The 22,210-nt window shown below is 41.0% G+C and overlaps 1 protein-coding gene across 3 annotated transcripts; it reads left to right on the top strand.

Moving 5' to 3' along the window:
- The first annotated feature begins 3,506 nt into the window (after window positions 1-3,506).
- LOC134349046 (NEDD4-binding protein 2-like 1) lies at window positions 3,507-21,430 on the top strand. 3 transcript variants are annotated; one of them, XM_063052900.1, is made up of 6 exons: window positions 3,507-3,748; window positions 7,643-7,770; window positions 7,882-7,970; window positions 8,249-8,404; window positions 13,036-13,112; window positions 19,756-19,891. In XM_063052900.1, the coding sequence occupies exons 1-6, from the start codon at window positions 3,600-3,602 to the stop codon at window positions 19,859-19,861; spliced, it is 705 nt and encodes a 234-aa protein (XP_062908970.1). In that variant the 5' UTR covers window positions 3,507-3,599; the 3' UTR covers window positions 19,862-19,891. The 3 variants fall into 3 exon arrangements, with proteins under 3 accessions (XP_062908970.1, XP_062908972.1, XP_062908973.1); XM_063052902.1 differs by having other exon boundaries at window positions 13,036-13,138; window positions 19,756-19,889; XM_063052903.1 differs by lacking the exon at window positions 8,249-8,404 and having other exon boundaries at window positions 19,756-21,430.
- The last annotated feature ends 780 nt before the right edge of the window (window positions 21,431-22,210 follow it).

Raw genomic sequence — 22,210 nt, 5'->3', positions numbered from 1 at the left:
GTCGATGGATTTGTTGCTGAGTCCAGGGCTGGAGCTTAGCTGTGCTGAACTGAATGGTGAGCACTTTCCATGGACATCTTCATTATTCCTACTTATTTGAATAGGATCATTGATCTAAATTTTTAAAAAAGTAAACAGTTTATTTTTAATGTTTCTAAATGTTGTTTTTATTTTTACCAAATGTCTTGTTTATCTATTTTATCTTTTCGATGGTCTAACCATTCGTAATTAACCCATAAGGCAAAAGAGAATAGACTCTTTAGGTGATATAGATGGCTATATGCGGTGAATGTAGATGGCATTATGAATGGTAGAGACTTAGTTTTATAAATTAGTTTCAAGTTTTTTATTACTGAAGGTTTTACACTATCAAAAACATACCAGTTTAGATAACAGAAAGTTTATTAAATTTTATGATACATTACCAACATAGAGTAAATTAAATTTGTTAATTTCTAGATTCTTGTACTCTTAATTCCTCTATTTTACAATGGCTAAGGCCTATTGTATATTCCTGTCAGTGATTGCATCTTTTTAATTTTTGGGCTCTACCCCTATTACCTCACTGAATGAGTACTTCAGTGTGTTGTCTCTGAATACGGCTGTGTTGTTCTCCCTGGTTAGTATGCAACTCCTTCACCCCTTCTATCTTCCTCACTCTCTCGTCTGAAACATTAAAACTCAGTGACACCAATGTACTTGAACAGATGTCTCTGATCATCAACATTCCTTAATACCTTACCATTTACTGTACATGTTCTGCACCTTTTAACTTCAAGGCAGACAGGTAGTCTGGACCTGACGGGTTCGCTGAGTTCTTGGAAATGAGTGGAGTACAAATAGATCCAGGTAATTACAAATTGACTTTCATTGAAGTGGATTGGAGTCTAAAAAAAGAAAAGTATTATTGTTACAACTTACAAGGTGTTGGTGAGCACCTGTCCACACCTGCAGTACTGTGAAGAGCTTTGACACCTTACTTGATAAATACATGAGCATTGAAGGCAGTCCTGATGAGAACAACTTGGCTAATTACATGGAAAAGAGAATTGTCCTCAATGATATCTATAAGATTCTTTCAATTGTTAGTGTGAAAAATTCAGATGAACTATGGAATATTCTGCTGGCATATTGGATCAAAGAATATTGCTCTCAGAATCAGGTTTCACTGACTTAGATAGTAAATTTTATTGTTTTGCGGGAACAGTACAGTAGCACAAAATTACTATAAATTACAAAATAAATAAGTGCAATTGAACGAATAATGAAATAGAGTTCATGAACCGTTCAGTACTCGGTGGATGAGGAGAAGCTGTTCCTAAAATACTGAGTTTGGATCTTCAGATGCCTAATGATAATAATGAGAAGCTGCCATGTCCTGGAAGAGGGTCCTTAGTTCCTGAGGCAATGCTGCTTCAAGATGTCCTCGATGGTGGGGAGCGTCATGCTTATGAAGGAATTGGTTGAGTCTACAACCCACTGTAGCCTCTTACAATCCTGTGCATTGGAAGATCCATATCGGACTGTCATGCAACCACTCAGAATGCACTCCATTGTACATGTATAGAAATTTGTAAGTTTTTAGTATCCTCAAACTCCTAACAATGAAGAGCCACTGCTGTACCTTCATGATTCTATATATTGAGGATGTATCCTCTGAAATGGTGATACCCAAGAACTTGAAACTGCCTCCTCTCACCTTCCCACCGCTGAATCCTCAATGAAGTCTAGTGTGTGTTCTCCAGACTTCCCCTTCCTGACATCCACAATCAAATTCTTAGACTTGAGTGTTTGTACAAGACGCTGAACTATCTCACTCCTGCACACATACTCATCATTGAGATTTTATCAACAATATTAGTGTCATCTGTGAATTTAGGGACGATGTTTGAGCTGTCCTTAGCCACACAGCTATGGGTGTAGACAGTTGGACTGCGGGCTAAGCATGCATGCTTGAAGTGCACTTTTGCTGGTTGTCGACGAGAAGGAGATGTTATTTCCAATCCGCATTGAATGTGGTCTCCCAGTAAGGAATTTGAGGATTCAGTTGCAGTCTGAGGTCCAGAGCCCCAGGTTTTGAAGCCTGTTGATTAATATTGAAGAGATGGTGGTATTAAATGCTGAGCTGTAATTGATTAGAACATAGAACAGTACTGCACAGTATGGACCCTGTTCCATGATCAGTCTAACCTTACCGTCCAACATAGACCCCCATTTTTCTTTCATCTATATGCTTATCCAAGTCTCCTGAAAGTCCCTAATGTATCTGCCTCTCCCACCACTGTTGTCAGCGTATTCCATGCCCCACCACTCGCTGTGAAAAACAAATCCTAACCTCTAACTTTCCCCTATATTTTCCTCCAATTATCTTAAACATATGGTCCCTCATATTAGTTTTCCTGTTGTCTAGGTGCTCCAAATGCAGAGCGGGGAGCCAATGAGATTGTGTCCGTTGTACAGACGTTGTGGTGAAAGGCAAATTGCAGCATGTCTAGCCCGTCCCTCAGGTGGGAGTTAATTCTAGCCATGACCAACCTCTAAAAGCACTTCATCACAGTAAATATGACTGATCTCAGACAATAGCCATTGAGGCTGCTCACCCTGGTATTCTTAGGCACTGGTATGATAATGCCCTCTTGAAGCAAAATGCTAACCTTAGACTGCAGAAGTCAGAGGTTGAAGATACCCTGTTGAAGTTTCTACCAGTTAAAAATAATGCGCAGTGATGAACTGATTCGAAGTAAAATAATGTTTAGTTATTGGGAGAAGGAAGGAGAAATGTTGAGAAGAAGAATAAATCAGCCATGATGGAATGGTGAAGCAGGCTCCATGGGTATAAGTGCTGAAGAGAATTACTGAGAGTTAACAAAGCAGTTACACATTGAGCTCTAATTTAGTTCACATATGCATTCCGATAGGCAAATGAATCTCTCCATTCTCTCTCCTCTATTTTGGTAATGTGAAAAATGTCACGGGTAAGAAACTGACATAAACAAAGCAGAAACTGACAGAAAAGAGGAAGTATCTACGCTGGAAATTCAAAGCAACACACACAAAATGCTGGAGGAACTCTCCAGGTCAGGCATCAGCTATGGAAATTAACAGTCGATGTTTTGGGCCTAGACCCTTCTGACACACTTCAATTTCTCTTCACCACCTTGTCCCACTTCTGACTTTCAACATCTCCCACCATTTTTGCTCTCCCACCCATACCTCTCTCACCATACACCCCGTTCAGATACCCCCACTGCCCACACTTCCATTCCTCTCTTAGTGCCCATCCAGTATTTGCCCAATGCACTTTTTGATGTTAATCGTTTTTCATCGCCCTTTCAGGCAGTGCAAAACAAATCATAATGCAAAAATAATGGAAATAAGGAAACATCTGGGCTCGCGTCAAACGACCGGCTGAGTGCCCAGTCCCTCCCACCAAATTCCTCTCATGATAGCGCTGTGCCCTCGCTGTTGTTGCCGGGAGGAGGGACACGACGCCGCTCGTCATTAGCCGCGTTACGTGCTGCCGAGGCGAGCGCAAAGGTTGTTGTGGCCGGCAGGTGAGGGACTGGCGGCCGGCTGTGGTTGGCGCGGTGTTTGTAGAGATGTCGGCGGAGTTTTTGGCACGATCCTTTCAGAATTTGAGCCTGCAGCATCCCGACGCCAGGCGAGCGCCTAAACCGCACCGGGGCAAGAAAAAACGACTTTACTTGCTGAGAGGACTTCCTGGATCGGGCAAATCCACTCTGGCCAGGTTTGTTTTTATTTAAAGCCCCTTACCAGTCCGATCTTTGGAACTAGGGACATTTTACCAACTAATCCGAAACGTAAGCTCGTGGTGATGGGAATGAGCATCAACATTAACGATATCTGAAAAAGTTAACAGAATTTAGACATACGTAACTCCGAGGGAAAATCGCTAGATCGCACCGTACGATTTTTAAAGAGTTAGGAAATGAACATTTCTTAGTGCACGTTTTTAAAGAAGGGCAATGCATTAGTTATATCTCTAGTAACGGTAGAGAACAATAAATTATCCTATAGCCAGAAAAGAAACTGCTTATCTTGAGGGAATGGAAATCCCCCTCTCCCCCTTCCTTTCGGAGATGGATGGCTGACATGATCTCAGTCATACAGATGGAGAGACTTAGGTTCTTGAGAACCAATTCGATTATAAAATATTCGGCTATCTGGGATCCATTTCTTGCCTACCTGGACGAGGCCGGGGGCAGGTGAATAATTTTCCCCCAGCTGATTTCTCACGGTCCTCATTTGAGACAATCTTTAGCACTTTTGAGCACTTTGTACAATAGGCATCCCTCTAATGTTATGTTCCTTTTTTTCTTATTTTATTTTAACACATGTCTGAGCTTATATGTTGTTGATTTCATTGTTTATTGAAAATTTTGAAAATAAAGTATTAAAAAAAAGAAACTGCTTGCTTTGTGACCTAGGTTGCGATACACATCAACGATTCCTGCCTTAGCCCTAACCCCCTACCCTCCTGCCCATATCTAGTAAAGGGAATCCACCACTTTCATTGCACCAGCCTGTAAGTATAACCAATTACACCAGTGGATTCCATTATCTTCAATATGGTACCTGTAGAACCACAATTTCCCCCTCCTCCCCTTCTTCAGCGTATTGTGATGTATTTTAAATTCACTCTTTAATCCCATCAATAACTTTTCTTGGGACCTTTTGATCACAGGAGATGCAACACTGCCCATTCACCTCCTCCCTCCTCACACACTTCAAAATGAAGGAGCAAACTTATTGCACTTCAGAAATAAAACAGTAAATGCCGGAAACTCTCAACCTGTCAGAGAGCAGCTGTAGAATATATAACAGTACAGGCCCTTCAGCCCACAATGTTGTGCTAACATTTCAGTTTGTTCCAAGATCAATCAAATGCTCTCTATTTTTCTTTCATCTGTGTGCCTATATCTTAAGAGTCTGTTAAATGTCCCTAATTCAGAACTGAACACAACGCTGCAAGTGTAACCAGAGTCTGCAACATTACTTCACAGCTCTTGAATTCACTCCCCAGACTAATGAAGGCCAACAGATCATACCATCCAATAACTTTGTGTGGCAACTTTGAGGGATCTATGGACATGGACCCCAAGATCCCTCTGTTCTTCACACTTCCTGCCATTAACCCTGTACTCTGCCTTCATGTTCAGCCTTCCTAAGTGAATCACTTTACACTTTTCTGACTGAACTCCATCTGCCACTTCACCACCTTGCATCCTGTCAATGTACCATTGTAACTATGACAACCTTCTGCACTCTCCACAACATTGCCAACCTTCATATCATCTGCAAACTTCCTAACCCACCACTGGTCACTGGTCTCCAGGCAGAGTACGCTCCAACCTCTGTTTCCATGGTTAAGCCAGTTCTGAATCTACACAGATACATTTCTCTGGATCTCATGCCTCCTGACTTGCTGAATGTACCTATTGTAGGGAACCTTGTTAAACTAAAATCCTTACACTCCACATCCTTTGCTGTACCTTCATCAATGTGCTTTGTCCTGTCGTCAAAGAATTCCAGCAGGCCTGTGAGGCATGAGTGATGGTCCATCACAAAGTCACAATGACTATCCCTATTAGACTACTTGTTTCCAAGTGCTTCTACTTCCTGTTTGTAAGAATTCTCCCTAATAGTTTGCCCACCACTGAAATAAGACTGACTGTTCAAGAAAGGCAATAAGAGTAGTCCTGGGAATTATAGACCAAAGGAATAACATTTGTCAGAAAGAGGAATAGTTAATTTTTAAGTTCCTTTATTTTAACCTGTGCCTCTGACTGCATTCATTGCTTATAATGAGGAACAGAATGCAGATTGAGGAAACACTTTGCAGTGCAGCTCCAATCAGTTGACAAAGATGGCCTTGAATTTCTTCTCGTCTTTATCCTATTCCCACCTTTCTGTTCCAACATAGATCAAGATGAAGTCAAGACACTGCATTCTGTTTTCTGGTCGTGACGTTTATATTTCTTCCTTAAACAACGCACCCAGGAAATATTTGAGAGGCTCTTATACAGTGCCCACCTCCTCTGTATGTGCTGGTGGCAGGACCCTGTACTGTGGCCCATTTCCATAGAGCCTTTACATGAACTGCATTCTGCAATATTCCAGTTGGATGCATTCATTTGTGGACATGTCTTTTTACAGGGAAACCAAAGTGCATCTTTTACTGAGTTGATCTTCCAGCACCAATATATGTTTGTCCTGGTACGCAGAGCTGAACCTATAGATCATAGATCAGAGACCTCTGTTATGCTGCTCTTTAGGGTTAATCTCAAGAAGGGTTATTGCATTCTTTTTCAGATCATCTTGGCAAACGCACAGTCCATGAGGAGCTGGGTAACTGATCTGCAATGCAGTTCTCTCAAAGCAGCATATACGCACGTGGGGTGTCAGAGTAGAGTCGCATTAGCACGATGCTGTTACAGCTCGGGGTGTTCTGTAGTTCACAGTTGAATTCCGGCACCATCTGAAAGGAGTTTGTACGTTCTCCCTGTGAGTGTGTGGTTTTTCTTCAAGTGTCCCTCAAACCAGATGTAATGGTTTGTAGTTGGTCATGGTAAATTGTTCCTTGATTAGGCTACGGTTAGCTACATGAGTTGCTGGGCTTGCAACTCATTGGGTCAGAAGGGCCTGTTCTGCACTGTATCTCTAAATAAATAAATACACAAATAGATAAATAAATATTGGAAGTGAGAATCGATTTTGCAGGAATGGCCTGACAAAGAAAGTGGTTCTCACTGGTAAGTGAGGTCTTGGTGGTTGTTTGTGAGTTCTGGCAATGAGGCATTTTACCAATTGATGTTGGTAGTTTGCTTGGAATCCATCCCACGGGATCTATTGCCTTTTTGCGGGTCGTTCCGTGCTGACCAACACCTGATGAATTTGTAACCAAAGATGTTTTTTTCTGCAGAAATATATATAAGAAAAGTTAATGCGGCAAGTATCAAGTCAATGGAAAATTAAGCATCAATGAGGCCATATGCACCTATAACAAAACCAGGGGCAGGTACAATCCCAAGAAGTAGACCAGGTTCTTGCCTGCCATCAAGAGGGAGTGCTATCTGCACATTTCTAATATCTGTTTGACTTTGGCTATCCACTCCTAACCAATTCCTGCTATGTGACTCGACTCCTCCAAACCAGATTCACTGCATTTCTAGGATGGTGGAAAAAACAAAAGATGATTTTAGCCAGGTGCCAAATAACACCCTCATTCTTGATCAGATCGACTCTGGCCCCTGGGGCTTGTTCAAACTCATCATAGAAGTTGATTGATTTGCGGACATACTGTGAGTGCGATGTTGTCCATGCCAATTGCTGATAAGTTCCCTTTTCCCCTTATGCTTGTAGATGAGAGTGATGATGGCCTTCCTTATGGATTCAGCTGCATTGCTTGCTGTAAGTGTAGCATTGTATGTTGTCAGGTTTGGTTCCAGCAGTCCTGCAAGGTTAACTACAACTCGGCCAGTACGCTATTGCTTCCCGTCAACATTCATTTTGCAGAGTATCCAAGTTGCTCTGTCTATCTAATGCTTCCTGGCAATGTAGGAAGAGGTTTTACAAAGCAGATTATTCTATTTCACTTTTCAATCATTGTTTATTCAACCAGGAATTTAAAATGTCAGCATGGTGGTGCCGTGATACTGAGTACGGATGATTATTTTGTCAGACAAGATGGGTCCTATTTATTTGAGAAGTACTTACTTGATGAAGCTCATGGATGGAACCATGAAAGAGGTGAATAATTAAATTTGTCTTTAAAATATATTTCTATTTTTATTGCATTTGGAATAAAAATTAATTTACAATATAATGCTTAATGTATTTGTATAATGCATCTGTTTTCAGCCAAATCGGCCATGAGACAAGGGAAATCTCCAATTATAATAGACAATACCAACATTCAAGCATGGGAAATGAAACCATATGTGATTATGGTATAACCTAGATTTCAATTAATTTCAATATGTACTGACCATGTTTGTTGAAAAATGTAATTTGCAGAATTCTGTGCTATAAATGTTTCTTTCTCTATTTCTATTTGTTAAACCAGTTAAAGCCGGTTCTACCTTATTTACAGAAGTTTATTTTTTAACTTTATCATTGTACTTTTGTTAAGGAGATGCCAGAGTTGTACTTAATCATTTACTTATTGCAGCGAGCTATCTTATTTGTAATTAGCACTTTAAAAATGTGATGGCTTTAATTTTTTAAGGAAATATTAACAGTCATCCACATAATTTTCATCTTCCTTCACAACCAACAAGTTGGGATGTGCTTGAAGTTTGCTATATTTTCTGAGATTTTGGATTCCCTCAGAGTGCAGTTCCCCGGAATTTTGTGTAACAACCAGGTCAAAAGGTTAGATCAGGTAAGGGAGGAGAAAGACACTTTTTAGTTGATATACTTTTTATAGGTTGCTTTAGTTTATTTTAATGTTTAATATTTAATTGTTTTAATTACTAACAAATGAATTTTAATTCTATTTTAGTAATTTTCAAAATTTTTAACTGTTCTGGAGTTTTAATAGGTTTGGATGCTTTTTGAATATTAGAATTTATTGATAGTTTTGATGGCTGGCTAAGCCCAGGAATCTGATTTAACTATCAGCCTTTTCATCTGCTTCAATAGTCTATCACAGTTGGATAGAAGCTGTCCTTGAGCTTGAAGATACGTGTTTTCAGGCTTTTGCATGTTTTGCAAAATGAGAGGGGGAGAATGGGAGGGATCTTTAATTATTATAGATGCTTTACTGAGGCAGGGAGAAGTGCAGGCAGATTATATCAAAATGAGGCTGGTTTCTGTCTTGTACTGTATTTTCTGCAAATATTCCTTTCCAATGTTGACAATATTTATAGGCACAAGAACCTTTAATTTTCAGACCCTAAGCAAAGGGAATCAAAGTTCACAGCATTTTGAAGCACGTACAGACTTATGGTACAATAACAAGTATTGCCAGCTTGATGCGTTAAGGCATTGCTTTGAACAACTTAAGTTTTGAAACACTGCAAATGCTGGAAATCCAGAGTAGCACACACAAAGCATTAGGTGAATTCCACAGGTCTAGCAGCATCTATGGAAAGGAATAAGCAGTTCAATGCTTCGGGCCGAGACCCTTTGTCATGACAGGAAGGGAAGAGGGAAGAAGGAAGAAGCTGGAATAAGGTGGTGAGGGGAGGGGAAGGAATACAAGCTGGAAGGTGACAGGTGAAGATATGTGAGGGGAAGGCAGGTGGGTGGGAGGAGTGCAGTGAGGAGCTGGGTGGTGAAAAGTGGAAAAGATAAAGGGCTGAAGAAGGAGGAGAGCAGAGTTCCCATGGGAGTAAGGGAATGAAGAGAGTCACCAGAGGGAGGTGAGAGGGGAGCCAACACATCATACACCGTGTGGGGGTAAAAAAGACAATCCGCAGATGCTGGAAATCCAAGCAACAGACACAAAACGCTGGAGGAACTCAGCAGGCCAGGCAGCTCCTACAGAAGAGAATACTGTCGACATTCCGGCCTGAGACCCTTCAACAGGACTGGAGAAAAAGAGATGAGGAGTCAGAGTTAGAAGGTGGGGGAGCAGAGGGAGAAACACGAGGTGAAACTGGTGGGGGGGAAGGAAGGGTGAAGTAGAGTTGGGAAACTGATAGGTAAAAACATTACAGGGCTGGAGAAGGGGGAATCTAATAAGAGAGGACGGAAGGCCATGGAAGAAAGAAAAGGAGGAGGAGCACCAGATGGAGGTGATGGGCAGGCAAGGAGCTAAGGAGAGAGAGGGAAAAGGGGATGGGAATGGTGAAGGAGAGCAGGGTGGGGGGTGGGGGAAGGTGACATTACTGGAAGTTTGAGAAATTACTGTTCATGCCATCAGGTTGGAGGCTACCCAGATAGAATATAAAGTGTTGCTCCTCCAACCTGAGTGTGGCCTCATCACAACAGTAGAGGAAGTTGTGGAAGGAGAGGGTGATATAGGAATGGGAAGTAGAATTAAAATGGGGGGCCACTGGGAGATCCCACTTCTGGGAGACCAAGTGTAGGTGCTCAGTGAAGTGGGGAGATGGCGGGGGGATGGAGTGAGGGCAGATGTGCCCCAAACAGTCCTTCCAGGTGAAGCAACACTTCACCTGTGAGTATGTTGGGGGTATCTACTGTATCTGGTTTTCCCAGTGTGTCCTCTTGTATATCGATGAGACCCAATGTAGATTGGAAGACCGCTTCGCTGAGCACCTATGCTCTGTCTGGTAGAAAAAGTGGAATCTCCCAGTGGCCACCCATTTTAATCCACTTTCCATTCCTATTCTGACATGTCCATCCACAGCCACCTGTACTGTTGTGATGAGGCCACACTCAGGTTGGAGGAGCAACACCTTATATTCCATCTGGGTAGCCTCCAACCTGATGGCGTGAACATTGACTTCTCAAACTTATGGTAGGGCTCCTCCTCCTTTTCTTTCTTCCTTGGCCTTCTGTCCTCCTATCAGATTTCCCCTTCTCCAGCCCGATATCTTTTTTTACCTATCAACTTTCCAGCTCTTAACTTCACCCCGCCCGGTTTCACCGATCACCTTGTATTTCTCCCTCCCCTCCCCCCACCTTCTAACACTGACTGCTTATCTTTTTTCCCCAGACCCGCTGAAGGGCCTTGGCCCGAAACGTCGACTGTCCTCTTTTTCCATAGATGCTGTCTGGGCTGCTGAGTTAATTCAGCATTTTGTGTGTGTTGCTTGATAATCCTGTTGGCTAGAGGCCAACCTGATGGCATGATACTCAATTTCCCTAACTTCTGGTAATATTTCCCCACACCCCTTCACTCTTCTTCCATTCCCTATTTTGGATCCCTCCATATTTTCTTTTTACCCACCTATCATCTTCCTCTGGTGACCCTCCTCGTTTCTTTTTCCCCATGGTCCATCTCCTCTCCTATCAGATTCCTCCTCCTTCAGCCCTTACCTTTTCCACCTATCACCTCTCAGCTTCTTACTTCATTTATCTTTCCCCTCGTGTGGCTTCACCGATCACCTTCTTGCTTGTACTCCTTCCCCTCTCCCCCACCACCTTGTTCTGGCTTCTCCCCACTTTCTTACCATCCTGATGAAGGGTTTCAGCCTGAAACGTTGACTGGTTTACTTTTCTCCATAGGTGCTGCCTGGCCTGCTGTGTTTCTCCAGTGCTTTGTGTGTTACTTTAAAATTTTAAATGTTTTTAACATAATAAAATTCAACAAAAATTAAGTATTTAACTGCCAAGGGATATAACAAAATAGATTATAGAAACATAGAAACATAGAAAATAGGTGCAGGAGTAGGCCATTCGGCCCTTCGAGCCTGCACCGCCATTTATTATGATCATGGCTGATCATCCAACTCAGAACCAGCCTTCCCTCCATACCCCCTGATCCCCGTAGCCACAAGGGCCATATCTAACTCCCTCTTAAATATAGCCAATGAACTGGCCTCAACTGTTTCCTGTGGCAGAGAATTCCACGGATTCACCACTCTCTGTGTGAAGAAGTTTTTCCTAATCTCGGTCCTAAAAGGCTTCCCCTTTATCCTCAAACTGTGACCCCTCGTTCTGGACTTCCCCAACATCGGGAACAATCTTCCTGCATCTAGCCTGTCCAATCCCTTTAGGATTTTATACGATTCAATCAGATCCCCCCTCAATCTTCTAAATTCCAATGAGTACAAGCCCAGTTCATCCAGTCTTTCTTCATATGAAAGTCCTGCCATCCCAGGAATCAATCTGCTGAACCTTCTTTGTACTCCCTCTATGGCAAAGATGTCTTTCCTCAGATTAGGGGACCAAAACTGCACACAATACTCCAGGTATGGTCTCACCAAGGCCTTGTACAACTGCAGTAGTACCTCCCTGCTCCTGTACGCGAATCCTCTCGCTATAAATGCCAGCATACCATTCGCCTTTTTCACTACCTGCTGTACCTGCATGCCCACTTTCAATGACTGGTGTATAATGACACCCAGGTCTCATTGCACCTCCCCTTTTCCTAATTGGCCACCATTCAGATAATAATCTGTTTTCCTATTTTTGCCACCAAAGTGGATAACTTCACATTTATCCACATTAAATTGCATCTGCCATGAATTTGCCCACTCACCCAACCTATCCAAGTCACCCTGCATCCTCTTAGCATCCTCCTCACAGCTAACACTGCCGCCCAGCTTTGTGTCATCCGCAAACTTGGAGATGCTGCATTTAATTTCCTCATCCAAGTCATTAATATATATTGTAAACAACTGGGGTCCCAGCACTGAGCATTGCGGTACCCCACTAGTCACTGACTGCCATTCTGAAAAGGTCCCGTTTATTCCCACTCTTTGCTTCCTGTCTGCTAACCAATTCTCTATCCACGTCAATACTTTACCCCCAATACCGTGTGCTTTAAGTTTGCACACTAATCTCCTGTGTGGGACCTTGTCAAAAGCCTTTTGAAAATCCAAATATACCACATCCACTGGTTCTCCCCTATCCACTCTACTAGTTACATCCTCAAAAAATTCTATGAGATTCGTCAGACATGATTTTCCTTTCACAAATCCATGCTGACTTTGTCCGATGATTTCACCACTTGCCAAATGTGCTGTTATCACATCTTTGATAACTGACTCCAGCAGTTTCCCCACCACCGATGTTAGGCTAACCGGTCTATAATTCCCCGGTTTCTCTCTCCCTCCCTCCTTTTTTAAAAAGTGGGGTGTAGTATATATGTTACGGTTATTATTTGTTTCTAAACTCATCTCTTCTGTAATTAAGAAATCATGACCGCAGTCATTCCAGCCAATTACAATTTTTTTTTGCTTTGCTAGTTAGTTCCTGGAAGGAGTTTTTCATTATAGTGCTAGAAATATCTTTCAACAAAGAATTATGTTCTTGCATAATTTTTACTTTTTATGCAAGGATTCAGGAACTTGTGAATTTTAGGTGGAAATATTGTTAAAATTCAGTATTAGGTTTGTTCTCTAGATTTTAAATCCAGACTTAATGTTTTGTCATCAACAGGCACAAGAGAATGGTTATGAAGTGAAATTCAGAGAACCAGACACGCCATGGAAATTTGACATTAGAAAACTAACCAGGTTTAAATCTTTTGATCACTTCATGTGTAAGAATAGCAATTATGTTTATACTTCAGTCTACTGCAGGTTTTTGTAACGTACAGAAGAAGAGCTTAACGTTATCAAAGTTAATGTCAGTTTGTGTCTAATGTATAGAAGTTCACATCTATATGTTCAGAAGTGGGTTAAGGGTGAAAGATGAAATGTTTAAAGGGAACATCTTGACTCAGAAGGTGGTGAGAGTGTGTAACAAGCTGTCAGCACAAGTGGTGGATACAGGGTTGATTTCAACGTTTAAGATAAATTTGAAAAAGTACCTGGATGAAAGGAGTATGGAGGGCTATGGTCCGGATGCAGCCAATGGGACTAGGCAGATTAATGGTTTGGCACACACCAGATGGGCCAAAGAGTCTGTTTCTGTACTGTAGTGTTCTATGACTATAAATGATTCTTAATCATATTTATTCAGTCAGAATTTCTGTTTTGGGCAATAACCGTGGAAATGAATTGCACCAACCTGTAATTATACAGTATGTATAAAGACTTCTGTTTATTTATGTGCTTATTTGGGGCACCACAATCTCGTAGTGGTTAGTGTGACACTATGACAGCTCGGGGTGTTGGAGTTTGGAGTAAAATTCTAGTATCTTCTGTAAGGAGTCTGTACGTCCTCCCTATGGAATGTGTGGGTTTTCTCTGGGTTACTTCTCACAGTCCAAAGATGCACTGGTTAGTAGGTTAATTGGTCATTGTAAATTGTCTTTGGTTAAGCTAGGGTTAAATTGGGGATGTTGAGCAGCATGGCTCAAAGGGCTGGCAGAGCCTATTCCACGCGGTATCTTAATAAATAAATAAAATACTGCACTTAATCTTCAATCAGTGCATCCTTATTATAAATTCCTGAAGCAATCTACTTTAGCTGTTGTTTCCCTTTTATGATTATAATTATTTCCTTTATACTGTCCCATAATCTGTTTTGACAGATGTAATTAGTATTTTTAGCACTTTTTCTTCTCTCTCAATTGCTTTCTAAATTTAGTTTTTATGGCATCATGACACAGAATCATAGAAATTTATTCTATTTGGCTCATTGTATCCATTCAGTGAAAAAGGGCCATTGTGACCGAAAAGCACAGTTTTAAAAAAAGCAGATGGAATTAATCCAACATTACAGTTTTGTCTGTAGCCATGTGAGATACAACATATCAAAGGCTCATTAAAGTATTACTACTTTAAATTTATTTTCTCTCAACTATGCTCTTATGGGAAGAATTCCAAACTCCAATTACCCTGTCAAGGACTTGTTTTCCTCCTCTTCTCCTCAATTTCTTTTACCTATTAATGCAAAATTGTGCTGTCTGGTTATTAACCTTTCTGAAAAGAGTAACAGATTTTCCTAATCATCCCATTTAGATCTATCATTGTTACGTATGCCATTGTTAAAACTTGCTTTGGCTTCCTCTTTTGAAGAAAACAAGCCAAGCGTGGTCAGTCTTTTCTTCTAATTAGTCAAAGAGTCATTCAGCATAAAAATGGGCTTTTTGGCCTGTCATGTCCATGCCATCTTCAAGTACTCAGCTACACTCAGTGGCTACTTTAATAAGCACACTTGCTCATTAATACAAAAATATCTAATCAGCCAATAATGTGGCAACAACTCAATGCATAAAAACATGAAGACATGGTCAAAAGGTTCAGTTGTTATTCAGACCATACTCCAGAATGGGGAAGAAATGTGATCTAAGTGACTTTGTGGGATGATTGTTGGTGCCCAAAGGGGTGCCACTTGGGATTTTCATGCACAATTTTCTAGAGTTTACAGAGAATGGTGTGGAGAAACAAAAAAACAGTGAGCAACAGTTCTGTGGGTGTAAATGCCTCATTAATAAGCGTGGTCAGAGGAGAATGGCCAGACTGGTTTAAACAGATGGGAAGGAGACAGTAACTCAAGTAATAGTGGTGTGCAGAAGAGCATCTCTGAATGCACGAACCGTGAGGCAGATGGGCTACAGCAGCAGAAGTGCATGAACATATACTCAATGGTCACTTTATTAAGTATAGGAGGTACATAATAAGGTGGCCACTGAGTGTATTCAAATTCCATTTTCTAATACTTGATCCGCAGCTTTCCATGTCTTGGTAATTTAAGCCCCAATGCAGGTTTATGAACCTACAGATACATTAAGAATGAAAAGCTAGCAAGTGACAAAATTAGTCCACTCGAAGATCAGTGTGGTCATCTATGCATGGAGCCAAAAGAGGTAGGTGAGTTCTTAAATGTGTCAAGTGCATAGAACTGAGGCAAAATTATATTGAGGTCACGGACCTTATCTGGATTACAGGGGCTGGGATTCTTGCTGTCTTGAGGCAAATTAGGTTTGATAAGTCCCCATGGCGTAGAAATTGCAGGGGCCCTGATAGAGGTTTTTAAAACATCCTTAGCCACAGGTGAGGTGTTAGAGAACTGGAGGGTAGCTAACACTGTTCCATTATTCAAGAAAGACTCTAAGAATAAGACGAGAAATCATAGACATGAGTGCCTGACCTCAGTACTGGGTGAATTACTGAAAGATATACCAAGGGACAGGATATTTTAAGTATTAGGATAGATAGGGCCTGATCAGGAATAGTCAACTTAGGTTTGTTTGCTTGGTTGTGTCTAACCAATCTTGTAGAGTTTTTCAAGGAGGTTACCAGGGAAGGCAGTGGCCGTTGTCCACATGAACTTTAGCAAGACCTTTGACAAAGTCCAGTATAGGAGGGTGGTCCAGAAGGTTCAGTCGCTTGGCATTCAGGATGAAGTAGTAAACTGCATTCAACATTGGCTTTGCAAGGCAACTAGAGAGTGGTAGTAAATGGTGTCTCTCTGACAACCAGGGATTGGTGCTGGGTCTATTGTTGTTTGTCAACAATATTAATGATATAGATGATCATGTGGTAAACTGGATCAGCAAATTTGTAGGTGACACCAAAGTTGGGGGCATTTTGGGCAGTGAAGAGGCTATCAAAGGCTGTAGCCGGATCTGGACCCACTGGAAAAAATGGACCAAAAATGACAGATGAAATTTAATGCAGACAAGTGTGAGGTGTTGCACTTGGGGAGGACAAATCAGGCTAGGACTTGCACAGCGAATGGGAGGACACTGTGGAATGTGGTAGAACAAACGCATCTGGGAATACAGATCCATATTTTCTTGAATGTGGCATCACAGGTAAATAAGATCATAAGAAGAGCTTATGGCATATTGACCTTCATAAATCACAGGTTTGAGTGCAGGAGTTGAGATGTTATGTCGAAGTTGTTTAAAGCATTGGTACGGCCACATCTGGAGTATTGTGTGCAGTTTTGGTCAACTACCTCAGAATCAGAATATGTTGTCATGAAATTTGTTTTGTGGCAGCAGTACATTGCAATGCATAGTAATAAAAACAATAAAATGCAATAAGAAATATATATAGAATAAGATAAGTAGGTAGTTCTAAAAGAGAGGGAAAATACTGAGCAATATTCATGGGCCCATTGTCCATTCAGAAATCTGATGGCAGAAGAGAAAAAAGCTGTTCCTGAAATGTGAAGTGTGTGTCTTCAAGCTCATGTACCTCCTCCTTGTTAGTAGCAATGAGAAAAGGGCATGTCCTGTGTGATGGAGATCCTTAATGATGGGTGCCACCTTTTGGAGGTGTCCTGGATGCTGGGGAACTTAGTGCACATGATGAACTGGCTGTTAGCTGTTCGCAACTTTCTGCAGATTTTTCCGATTCTCTGCAGTGGCTGCTCCATATCAGACAATTAGAATGCTCTCCACAGTACATCTGTAGAAATTTGCAAGTCTTTGGTATCATACTCTTAAGTCTCCTCAAACTCCTAATGAAATATAGCTGCCATGATGCCTTACAAGGCTGAGTGGAGAGCTGGTGAGATTGTATCCACTGTAGAGCTGCTGTGGAGATAGGCAAATTACAGTGGGTCCAGGTCCTTCCTTGGGCAGGAGTTGATTAGCCATGACTGTCCTCTCAAAGCACTTCATCACAGTAGATGTGAGTCGTTGTTGAGGCAGCTGACCCTGCTCTTCTTGGGCATTGGTATGATGGTCTTGCTCTTGAAGCAGTTGTGAACCCCCAACCTCAGTACTGAGACATTGAAGATGTTCTTGAACACTTCCACCAGTTGATTGGCACAGGAAAAATATCAAAATTGAAAAAGTACACGAAAGTTTAAAAGGATATTGCCGGGACTTGAGGATCTGAGTTAGAGGGAAAGGTTGAATAGTTTAGGACTTTATTCCTTAGAGTGTAGGAGAATAAGAGGAGATTTGATAGAGATATACAAAATAGTGAGGTGTATAGATAGGGTACATGCGAGCAGGCTTTTCCCACTAAGATTGGGCGAGACTAGAACTAGATGTCATTGGTTAAGGGTGAAAGGTGAAGTAGTTGAGGGGAATCTGAGGGGCAACTTCTTCACTCAGAGGGTGGTGAGAGTGTGGAAGTGGTGAATGCGGGCTCAATTGCAACATTTTAGAGAAGTTTGAATTCTGAAGGGACTTTGGAGGCTGTGGTTAATGGGACTAAGCAGAATAAACATTTGATGTGGACTATATGGACCTAAGGGCCTGTTTATGTGCTGTAGTACTTTATGGCTGTACACTCTAATTTTGTTCAATTTCTTAAATGGCATCTTTTGGAACACCTGGCACATTCATATACACATTGAGTGGTTCACTCTCACTCCTCTCTGCTGCAACACCAAATAGGCCTCTAGCAGTGTTGTCAAAAGTGACTTCCATTTTATAAGTCCATGTTGACTCTCTGGATCCTATTATTTTCAAACTGTCTTGTTACCACTTTCTTAATAATACAATCCTCTATCTTCTCTACTATTAATGTCAGGCTAACTTCATTGAAGGGCTTAGTGGTGGATGGTTATTGGCTAATCTTCAATAAACAGTTGCAGAAGTTGTAAGTTAAAAAATTCCAATCTGTGACAACACCAAAGAGAAAGTGACAAAATCATGGCTAAAAAAAATGTTGATAGTATTAGATCCAAATGGAAGCCACATTAAATTGTCAGGAAAATACAATGCATTAGCATTGGAAGCAGTTTAGAATACAGCAAAAAGAAACTAAGACATTAATTAAGAAAGGACAAATAGAGCCGGAGAGTAAATAGAGTTGGGGCAGCTCAGTGGCATAGTGATTTGGGTTCAGTTCTTGTTACTGTCTCTAAGGATGTGGGTGTCCTCCTCATGTTCCAGTATTCTTCCATTTTCCAAAGACATACAGACTAGTAGGTTAATTAGTCACATGAGTGTAGTGGGACATTGCAAGCACATTCGGCCAGAAGCTTCTGTTACTGTGCTGTATCTGAAGCAAGGGGAGTAGATGCATTGATTGTCATCTTATGGAATGGTCCCTGCCAGTTTGAGCATGGCAAATGTAAACCCACTATTTAAAAACAAAATGGAGGAAACAGCTAACCATAAATTCATTGGCCTAACATCACTATGATGTTAATTGTTAAATTCTACTGTAAAGGAAATGATAACAGGACATTTAGAAAATATTAATGGGATTAAATAAATTGGTATGGTTTTATTAAAGGGAACTTGTGTTTGATAAACCTGCTGGAGTCTTTGAAGTTGTAGTTGTTACAATAGCTAAGGCAGAACCAGGTGTTGCTGTTGTTCCTCTCTATGCCGTGTGGCACAGGGGTGGCAACCTAGCCATTTCTTTACCATTTGTCTTTTCACAAGGTCAGATTGCTAGCTCACACTCAATCCAGCATGGATGGAAAGGAGCTGGCCTGATAGGAACCCAGGACCACTTGTCTTGAAGTTCATTGCCAATGCCACTACACTGCTGTCTGGCATAACCGGTGGATGTAGTGTATTTGGATTTTCAGAAGATCTTTGAAAAAATTCTACAAGAGAGTGGTGTGCAAAATAAAGTGCATAGGATTATGATTACTGGCATGAATTGTAAATTAGTTGACAGAAAAAAAGCAGGAAAGAAATAAATGGGTCTTTTTATTGGGTAGCATGTAGTGAACAGTCGGGTCCATGAGAGATCAGTGTTTGTGGACTCCATCATTATCAACGATTTGGATGAGTGGACTGACTATATTATTTCTGAGAATGCTGATGACATTAAACTGGATGGAATGGCAGTGAAATTAATATGGATACTGAGGCTCTTAATCACCTTCCATTGGATTTTTTATGTCTATCTGACAATACTTAGTGGCCATTCCCTGTTGTTTTGAATAACAACCCCTATGTTTGGTAGTGGAATTATCTAGATGGGGATGCCAGACTCCCTTCTCATGAAAATATGGCATTGAGTGCTCATGAAATTTATTCAGTTTCACTGCTTTCAATGGTGATGTTTCTACTGGTAAACTCCAAGATACTGGTCCAAAATCATGACTACTGAAATTATGTACACATTTAACATTTTACTTGAAGGGTGATGTGATAATCCCCTGATGTAATATGAAGTACAGAGACTAAATTACATTGATGGGAATTTTAACACAAAGGAAACTGTTTGCATTGAGGAAATTTGACATGTTGTTATCCTCTGAATATTAAGAATGATAACTTGTATAGTAATTTGTCAGTTTATAGTGGATAGTTTAATGTTATATATTTTTGAATGTGTACAGAATAAATACTCATGGTGTTTCAAGAGAAGCAATTGAACGGATGAAAGAACGGTATGAGAAGAATATCACAATTGACAAAGTGCTACATGCAGAAAGGAGAAATTAACTGATGCAGAGTTTCAGAAGAGGAATGAACAATGATGGGGGAACATCTGACAAGCTTTTAGTACATGAAGCAGTACTACTTGTTGGACATTTGCAGGACTATTTTCTAAATTTGATAAGTCACATTTTAGTCAGAATGGAGCAAAACTGCTTTTAAACTTTTTTAAAAAAATGATAAAAGTGGTAAAACACTAAAGGTTTTTAATCACAAACTAAAAATGATAATTGTGACCAACATATTTTATTACTTTTGTTTTATTACGTTTTGTCAAATGCAATTTGCATGTTGTTCTTTTGAGATGCTTGAACCAGAAGCTTTACTGTGGACTTCTGTTTTAAATTTTCCTGCAGCAAATTTGTACCAATAGTTCTAAGCTGGATGCTCTGTTGAGAATTTGTGATGGTAAAAGTCAATTGTTTTGTTTTTTTAATTAGGGTTAAATACTAGATTAAATCTCAGAACCCATGCAACAGTTTTTGTATCCCTAGTTGTAGATGTATATTGCATCTACAATTATTTTAAATTAATTCTCAGGATTTTGACATTGTTGGCAATGCTGGCATTTATCGCCCATTTCCAGTTGCTCTAAGTTGATAAGTAGTATTTTGGAGAGGTTTTATACAGTTGAATAGCTTTTATTGATATGTAAAAAGGAAAAGACTGGTAAAGACAAATGTAGGTCCCCTGCAGACAGAAACAGGTGAATTGATTATGGGGAGCAAGGACATGGCAGACCAATTGAATAATTACTTTGGTTCTGTCTTCACTAAGGAGGACATAAATAATCTTCCAGAAATAGTAAGGGACAGAGGGTCCAGTGAGATGGAGGAACTGAGCGAAATACAAGTTAGTGGGGAAGTGGTGTTAGGTAAATTGAAGGGATTGAAGGCAGATAAATCCCCAGGGCCAGATGGTCTGCATCCTAGAGTGCTTAAGGAAGTAGCCCAAGAAATAGTGGATGCATTAGTGATAATTTTTCAAAACTCTTTAGATTCTGGACTAGTTCCTGAGGATTGGAGGGTGGCTAATGTAACCCCACTTTTTAAAAAAGGAGGGAGAGAGAAACCGGGGAATTATAGACTGGTTAGTCTAACGTTGGTGGTGGGGAAACTGCTGGAGTCAGTTATCAAGGATGTGATAACAGCACATTTAGAAAGCGGTGAAATGATCGGAGAAAGTCAGCATGGATTTGTGAAAGGAAAATCATGTCTGACGAATCTCATAGAATTTTTTGAGGGTGTAACTAGTAGAGTGGATAGGGGAGAACCAGTGGATGTGGTATATTTGGATTTTCAAAAGGCTTTTGACAAGGTCCCACACAGGAGATTAGTGTGCAAACTTAAAGCACACGGTATTGGGGGTAAGGTATTGGTGTGGGTGGAGAATTGGTTAGCAGACAGGAAGCAAAGAGTGGGAATAAACGGGACCTTTTCAGAATGGCAGGCGGTGACAAGTGGGGTACCGCAAGGCTCAGTGCTGGGACCCCAGTTGTTTACAATATATATTAATGACTTGGATGAGGGAATTAAATGCAGCATCTCCAAGTTTGCGGATGACACGAAGCTGGGTGGCAGTGTTAGCAGTGAGGAGGATGCTAAGAGGATGCAGGGTGACTTGGGTAGGTTGGGTGAGTGGGCAAATTCATGGCAGATGCAATTTAATGTGGATAAATGTGAAGTTATCCACTTTGGTGGCAAAAATAGGAAAACAGATTATTATCTGAATGGTGGCCGATTAGGAAAAGGGGAGGTGCAACGAGACCTGGGTGTCATTATACACCAGTCATTGAAAGTGGGCATGCAGGTACAGCAGGCGGTGAAAAAGGCGAATGGTATGCTGGCATTTATAGCGAGAGGATTCGAGTACAGGAGCAGGGAGGTACTACTGCAGTTGTACAAGGCCTTGGTGAGACCACACCTGGAGTATTGTGTGCAGTTTTGGTCCCCTAATCTGAGGAAAGACATCTTTGCCATAGAGGGAGTACAAAGAAGGTTCACCAGATTGATTCCTGGGATGGCAGGACTTTCATATGAAGAAAGACTGGATGAATTGGGCTTGTACTCGTTGGAATTTAGAAGATTGAGGGGGGATCTGATTGAAACGTATAAGATCCTAAAGGGATTGGACAGGCTAGATGCAGGAAGATTGTTCCCGATGTTGGGGAAGTCCAGAACGAGGGGTCACAGTTTGAGGATAGAGGGGAAGCCTTTTAGGACCGAGATTAGGAAAAACTTCTTCACACAGAGAGTGGTGAATCTGTGGAATTCTCTGCCACAGGAAACTGTTGAGGCCAGTTCATTGGCTATATTTAAGAGGGAGTTAGATATGGCCCTTGTGGCTACGGGGGTC

The sequence above is a fragment of the Mobula hypostoma genome, chromosome 7 (genome assembly GCF_963921235.1).
Source record: "Mobula hypostoma chromosome 7, sMobHyp1.1, whole genome shotgun sequence".
In the NCBI taxonomy this organism is placed as follows: domain Eukaryota; kingdom Metazoa; phylum Chordata; class Chondrichthyes; order Myliobatiformes; family Myliobatidae; genus Mobula; species Mobula hypostoma.
Note: the sequence above shows the minus strand (reverse complement) of the source record. Positions and strands in the feature narration are given on the sequence as shown.

Bases quoted from the DNA above. Each gene is read 5' to 3' on its own strand.
- LOC134349046 (XM_063052900.1), top strand. From the start codon at position 3,600: ATGTCGGCGGAGTTTTTGGCACGATCCTTTCAGAATTTGAGCCTGCAG. The intron at 7,771-7,881 runs GTGAATAATTAA...ATCTGTTTTCAG, and splicing joins TGGATGGAACCATGAAAGAG to CCAAATCGGCCATGAGACAA. The intron at 8,405-13,035 runs GTAAGGGAGGAG...TGTCATCAACAG, and splicing joins AGGTCAAAAGGTTAGATCAG to GCACAAGAGAATGGTTATGA.